General features: G+C 36.6%; 1 protein-coding gene across 1 annotated transcript; it reads left to right on the top strand.

The window, feature by feature from the left end:
• The first annotated feature begins 354 nt into the window (after window positions 1–354).
• On the top strand, window positions 355–3,647 carry LOC104813164 (L-ascorbate oxidase homolog). The gene is made up of 8 exons (XM_010540712.2): window positions 355–589; window positions 675–784; window positions 1,581–1,851; window positions 1,986–2,088; window positions 2,180–2,525; window positions 2,631–3,002; window positions 3,097–3,175; window positions 3,280–3,647. The coding sequence occupies exons 1-8, from the start codon at window positions 452–454 to the stop codon at window positions 3,490–3,492; spliced, it is 1,632 nt and encodes a 543-aa protein (XP_010539014.1). The 5' UTR covers window positions 355–451; the 3' UTR covers window positions 3,493–3,647.
• The last annotated feature ends 3,865 nt before the right edge of the window (window positions 3,648–7,512 follow it).

Consider the following 7,512-nt stretch of genomic DNA (forward strand, 5'->3'; position numbering starts at 1 on the left):
GGACAATACGGAGCAATGTGCTCTGAAGTCTGAACCATAAACCCAAAAACATCATCATTATTATTATTATTATTATTATTATTATTATTATTATATTGAACTGTTATAAAAATAAAATAAAAAAATGCTAAGGAAAAGTTAGTGAATACAAAATTAGTTTTTTATTTATTTTTACGTTGTTGTTGTTCGTTGCAACAAAATACATATTTTGCAATAGAATCGAGTTTACTTTATATACTAACCAAATCTTGTGAGAATTATAACATTTAAAGATATAACATTAGATTTAAAAAAAATGAGAAATAAAAGAAATATAAATGCGTTGGTGCCGCTTATATTGAAGAGAGCACCTCTATTGAATTCTCCAAGTTGTCTGTATATGGATCTTCACCTCCTCTGAGATCCCCACAAAAAAAAAAAAAAAAGAGGAGAGAAGAGAAGAGAAGACGAAATGAGAGATTCTTGCAAAGTTTCAGTCGTTATTCTTCTTCTGGTTCTCATCAATGGCGTATTTGGCGATAACCCTTACAGATTCTTTACCTGGAAAGTGACTTATGGCGACATTTACCCTCTTGGCGTCAAACAGCAGGTACATACATTTTCTCTTCCCTGTTTGGACGCCGAGAAAATGTGCTGATGCATTTTCTCGGCGGCGATGTTTTTGTTTTGTTCAGGGGATCTTGATAAACGGGCAGTTTCCTGGGCCTCACATTGACGCGGTGACTAATGACAACTTGATTATCAGTGTTTACAACTACTTGAAAGAGCCTTTCCTCCTTTCTTGGTAAATACTTTTCATTCTTTCTTTTAATCCTTTTGCCTCTGCGCTGTTTGGATGCCGAGAAAATTGCATCTTCCTGACAGATAGGAACAAGAAACATCTATAAGGAAAAAAGAAATCTCAACTTTCCGGCGGCTTTTTGTTGTCTGGAGGAAAATGCAGGTTTCAGACACATGGGCTTTGAGTAGATCTTGCACGTATCCATACACACACACACACATACATATACATATATACATACATGTGAACTTTATATTTTGGTCGCAATTGCTCTTCTACTGCCACCCACATTGAGTGGCTGCAAATTTAAAAAAAAAAAAGAACATTAATAGAAAATGAAATATTCCACCATGAGCAAATGCTCACCAAAAAACAAACATGTACAATACATATATACACATATGTATACATATATGTATATATGTGTCTATATGTACCTTACTAATTTTTAAACTTGGTTGGGTCTTGTTCTTTGGTTTAGATGTAATATGACATCCAATTCCAACATTACTATTAGAAAAGATAATGTGAGACGGAAATAATTTTTTACTCCTCCAATTTTTAAGAAAGATAAGATGTAACCCCCAAACTTTCATTATGTTCAAAAAGGTCCCTGAATTTTGAAGAGTCGGCTTCGATGCTGTTCCATTTCTTTCAGGAATCAATAGATTTAGAGAAACAATGCTACTATTCCACAATTTCATCTATTTTATGACAATCTGAAACAGAGAAATGTTGGCGTTGTAATCAAATTCGCTTCGGAATTGGCTAATGAGGAATGACTGTCGGATTTTGGTAGGAACGGGTTGCAGCAGAGGAAGAACTCATGGCATGACGGGGTAATAGGGACGACATGTCCAATCCCACCTGGGAAAAACTTCACTTACATCATCCAAGTGAAGGACCAAATCGGCAGCTACTTCTACTTCCCTTCTCTCGCCTTCCACAAAGCCGCTGGTGCCTTTGGAGCCATCCGGGTCTGGAGCCGTCCTCGCATTCCCGTCCCTTTCTCTCCCCCCGATGGCGACTTCTGGATTCTTTCTGGCGATTGGTACAAGACTAACCACTATGTAGGTTTTTCCGATTGTCTTAATTCTCGTAACTTGTGCCGCAAGAAACTTGCTAGAACTCTAGGATTTGTCAGTTTACTTGTGTAAAATGCAAGCCATAATCTTACTTTTTTTAGGTTACTGATTAATGGTAGGTTTTGAGACGCCTGTTGGAAGCTGGCCGGAATCTGCCCTTCCCGGATGGACTTCTCATCAATGGCCGCGGCTGGGGAGGCAACACATTCACTGTGCAACCCGGTAAGCACATTTTCTCGGTACCGATTTTTGCATAATCTACCGTAAACTTACGGTTCTGATTCTGTTCTCTTCTGAAAAACAATACTTTCAGGCAAGACCTACAGATTCAGAATATCTAACGTGGGACTGGCAACGTCGATAAACTTCAGAATCCAGGGTCACGCCATGAAACTCGTCGAAGTGGAAGGCTCTCACACTGTTCAAAACGTTTACTCATCTCTGGATATTCATCTGGGCCAGTCCTATTCTGTTCTCGTGACCACGAACCAGGCCCCTCAGGATTATTACATCGTCGTCTCCTCGAGATTCACACGTAAAGTCCTCACCACGACCGCCATTCTCCATTACAGTAACTCCAGAAGAGGAGTCTCTGGTCCTGTTCCTTCTGGACCCACCTTGAACATAGCTTCTTCTCTCTTTCAGGCTCGAACAATTCGGTAACATTTTCCGCCTCCTGTTTTTGCTTCGAGCTCTGGTAAAGAAGAACATGTGAGGTCCAAAAACCTAACTTTTGATACGGTGTATATTGTTGTATGTAACAGGAGGAATCTAACAGCGAGCGGACCTAGACCGAACCCGCAAGGTTCATACCACTATGGGATGATAAAACCGGGCCGTACCATCATGATATCGAATTCAGCGCCTTACATCAATGGAAAACAGAAGTATGCAGTGAACGGTGTATCCTTTGTGGCTCCTGACACGCCATTGAAGCTCGCTGATTACTTCAAAATCTCTGGAGTTTTCAACCTCGGAAGCATCCCAACAAGTCCCTCTGGAGGAAATAATGCAGGCTCTCTCCAGACATCAGTCATGGCCGCAAACTTCAGGGAGTTCATCGAGATCGTGTTCCAGAACTGGGAGAACACTGTCCAGTCTTGGCACATCGACGGTTACTCTTTCTTCGTCGTCGGGTAAAAAGACTTGATTTACATTTCTTGTTGATCAAGAAACGTTTTGATCTTATAGTTTTACAAATACTGATCCTTAAAGTTCCGGTGTTGATAGGATGGACGGAGGCCAATGGACCACAGGAAGCCGAGCGAAGTACAATCTCCATGACGCTGTTGCTCGGTCCACCGTCCAGGTAAAGAACGTTTCAGATGAGAAAGACGTGATGTATGCATGGTTATGCGTTACATGTTACGTGAAAACATGATGGATTGATTGGATTACATGATGATGATGTAGGTGTATCCGAGGGCATGGACAGCGATATACATGGCGTTGGACAACGTGGGTATGTGGAACATAAGGTCGGAGAATTGGGGAAGACAGTATTTGGGACAACAGTTCTATCTCAGGGTTTGGACTTCGTCCACTTCTTACCGGGACGAGTATCCCATCCCTAAGAACGCTCTTCTCTGCGGCCGAGCCAGTGGCCGACACACCCGCCCCTTCTAACCCTTCACGCCACGTGTCATTTTTACATGATATTCCATTGTTAGTCGTTACCGTTGATGAGGAAGATGACAACATTTTCTGTAATCTGAGAGAGCTCCTCTCGAGCTTTGTTTCAGTTTGTAATTTTATGAAATGAAATTTCTTGGCTTCTTTAATTTTCTTACAAAGAAATGGAATCTTTAGCGTACAAATACTTACGGCCCATCTCAATTGGGTTTTGGGCCTTTTGTTACGGCCTAATTGGGCCGTTGGCATCGGATACTTAGTCATTCGATTGTTTTCAATATATAACAAAAAAAAATTCAAATTTTTTAATATTCTTTTTTAATATGTTGATTTTTTATTTTTTATTTCCTAATGAGTCAAACGTAATTGTACTCCATACAGAGTAAGTAGTAAACGGACTTTGTATTAATTATATATTAAACAAATTTGAATGGGAATGCAATTAATGACCATGAGACAACCGTAAGAGGAATCTAATTAATTATTATACATGTTTTTAATGTCATTTAAAGAAACATTTTTGACTTTTTACCAAAAAGAATAAACAAATTAATTAATGAACACCGGTCTTGCCCATCTCAAAGCCGCTGAATAATACTCTTTTTTTTCCTAGTGAATTAAAACGTAATCCAAGATATTCAATTGAATTAAAAATAAATTTCGTAACGGAATTAATAATAGGATAAGAAAATTCTTTTATGTACGAATGGTTCAACTGAACTAGGGAACCAAGTGGGGGCCATTAAATAGCTCCAGATTCTGTACATCGTTTATGACGACGATTATATAATTTTTGGCCCTTCACAATATATAAGAAGTATAATAGATATTTAATATCTTAATTTGGAAAAAGTTATATGGATATATATAGCTATTCGGAAAATCATTAAAAAAAATTCAAAGAAACTATCAAGAGATGAACATGGTTTTTTGAATTAATATGTTAAATAGAAAATTATATGCATTATCTGAAAAGTATAATTCTTGTGGTTTTACATAGAAACTAGGAATTAGGTATTCGTTTTTAGATAGTAATATATAAATTCCACTTTTTATTTATTTAATTTTCAAATTCATTTGTAACCTATACAGCAACGGGGAATTTTATTTTGACCAACAAAAAGCAGACGCATACATATGTTACCCTAAGTGACGTCCTCTATAACGTGTCTCTGCATGAGGATTCTACGACATGCAAACTGCACGGATTTGTCGGCGCATGCAAATTAATTTCTCCCGACTTTTAAATCTATATAAATATATAGAGAGAGGTTGATTAAATATATAGAATTAGTTTTGTTAAAAAATAAATGTAAATCGTCAATTTTATATGAATTAATTTAAATAATTTAAATACATTTCAGTGATATTAATATGCATAAATCCATATTATTAATTATATTTCATCAAAGAAATATTATTAATTATATATAAATAATATTCTTTTTTTTTGTCAAAGGTTGGTATTTCATTTATTATCGAAATTATACATATCGCTTTATATTTGTTAATAATCTATATCCGTATAACCGAATAAAATTTATACTTTTTTTTATTGGGATATCAGAAAATTCTCGCTTTTGTCGTATTCAAACAAATGAAATTTTCGTAATATACTTTAATCTACAAATTTACGGGGGTTGTTATGTGCGCGGACCAATTAAAAGGAAACGTGGACCGAGATTAAGAATTCGAGGAATTATGCTCATTTTAATAACATTTTAGTATGTTCCTCGAGGAGCATGCAATGCGTAGGTAGGTCATATACGTAACGTTCGTCCAAACTCTTCAAATAGTTGGTTACGTTTGTCAATAAATTATTAAAAAAAAATGAATTGTATTCGAATATCAAATGTCCATTTTTTTTCCTATGAAATTTAAAAATGCGATAAATTTAGAAATAAATACGAGTTTTTTTTAATATCCATGTCTCGAGACTATTGGAAACGTATTACATATGAGTTCATCTTATTTTGAATTATTTTTAATTCGCATATTTCTGTAGAATATTTTTTTAAAATTCCAATATTTATCAGTAGAATATTTTAGTCTATTTTTTGACAGTAACATTAAAACTCTATTAAATTCCTTGTTAGTCACCAGTATACTCAATTAACTACAAATTGGGCATTTATAAGCCGGCGACTAAACGGTGTTAATATTAAGTTTAACAAAAAAAATTAAATTAGCAAATACTAATCATCAATGTTAATATTTTTGTTTCTAATCATTGATTCGGCGTTATTACAGATATACCTTTAAAGTGTAACATCAGTTGCAACACATACCCTCGAAAAATTAGGATTTCCAAAAAAAATTGAAAAACATTGAAAATACCATCTTAGCCTTAAAAAAAGTACACGTGTAAAAATCTGAATAAAGATTGCGAAAAAAAAAGAAAGAGTGGGGAGTTGGAGTCCGAAATCAAAAATTGTTTTAAGTAAAAAAAAAACTTTGTCAGTTTCTTCGTTCTTCCTTCTTCGCGATTTCTCTCTAACGGGCATTCTGCAAGCGATTTCTTGTGCGATTTGTTCTCTTCACTTCGAAATGGCTTCGTCTTCATCGTTTTCGGCATCTATCTGCGAAAATCTTCAGGTAAGGTTTCCATTATAACTCACCGAGAAAGTGAGGTTTTTTTTAATTTCATATGTGTACATTTGGGTAAATATTAAAGGTAGACAAAATCGTAGTCAAATGGGTCATAGTATTCGAGTTTTACAGATAAGAAAATTTAGGGTTTTGGTTTGAAATCAGAGTCATATGAGAGTTTTGTCTCGGTCACTATCGTAGAGGTCATACTCGTCACACTCTTCGTACTTGAAGGGTGAGACGAGTTTGACTAGTCCGATTAAACTGGGTATACCCCTCAGTGAAATACCGTTGAAGTCGTCACACCGTCACACCGGTCACTACTATAGTGGTCATACTCGTCACACTGGTCGCACTTGAAGGGTATGATGAGTTTGACTAATCTGATCAAACTTGTCATACCAGTGAGACGATGTGAAGTGGTCATACTAGTCGCACTGGTCGCATTTGAACGGTGTGACCAGTTTGACGAGTTTGACTTGTCTAGTAAAACTGGTCAAACTGATCAAACCAGTCAAACCAAACTGATAATCTTCATGTTAATTTTGTTTTGCAGGTTCCTTTTGTATACGATTTGAAAGACATTCATCAGGCTCCCAAGATAACAACGAAGTGTTATCCATATCAAACAATTCGGTCTCTAAAAAAGGCATTAACAGACGATGAATTCAGATACTTCAATGACGAGTCACAGTTTCGTCATATTTTTCATCTGCAATGCGAAGAAACATTGAAGATGGTTCCAATGTCTGTCCTCTTACACCGTGCATTGAAGTTGGAAAGAGTGGTAAGCTGGATCAGCACCTTCCACTGCCATATACCATCTGTTTGCGCCTAAGCTTTCCACGCATTCAAAAGGAAGCAACTGCAACATACCAAACAATTACATTAAACAACATCTATACTCGAACGCTCAATCAAATTAAAAAACATACAAAAAAATCTAACTTACCATAAGAGGTATCACAAATCCCGGACAATGCCATCTCTCCTTCGGTTTAGAACTGCTTGCATACATCTTCCATATTTGCTCGAATATTTTTTCAAAGGTGTATCTCCCCCAGGGAAACCCTTCACAGAACTCTAGATTATCGACCATGTCAATTAAGGTCGTGGGAATCACATCAGTGTTCTTGATACCATGGTCTAGTACTCCGCCCAACAAAACAAGTATCGCTAGTCTTTTTCTGTCTTCCACATCTGTGCTTGGAGTGTTATACAACTTCTCTAATGCCCCTGATATGGTTACCTTTGAAGGTCCAAATATTTTCATCCGAAACTGGCTTCCCTTGAAATCAGCCCAATCTTTAGGATACTTGTCACAGTTCAGGCCGGATATAATGGCATGTTCGGTGATCGAATATCTGATAGGCACACCGTTCAGAACAAACCATAACTCTTTCACCACTCTTTCTAACTTCAATG

Source organism: Tarenaya hassleriana, unplaced genomic scaffold (assembly GCF_000463585.1).
Source record: "Tarenaya hassleriana unplaced genomic scaffold, ASM46358v1 Cleome1, whole genome shotgun sequence".
In the NCBI taxonomy this organism is placed as follows: Eukaryota; Viridiplantae; Streptophyta; class Magnoliopsida; order Brassicales; family Cleomaceae; genus Tarenaya; species Tarenaya hassleriana.

Coding starts and splice junctions, on each gene's coding strand:
- LOC104813164 (XM_010540712.2), top strand. CDS start 452: ATGAGAGATTCTTGCAAAGTTTCAGTCGTTATTCTTCTTCTGGTTCTC. Junction 590..674: donor CTCTTGGCGTCAAACAGCAG/GTACATACATTT, acceptor TGTTTTGTTCAG/GGGATCTTGATAAACGGGCA. Junction 785..1,580: donor GAGCCTTTCCTCCTTTCTTG/GTAAATACTTTT, acceptor GGATTTTGGTAG/GAACGGGTTGCAGCAGAGGA.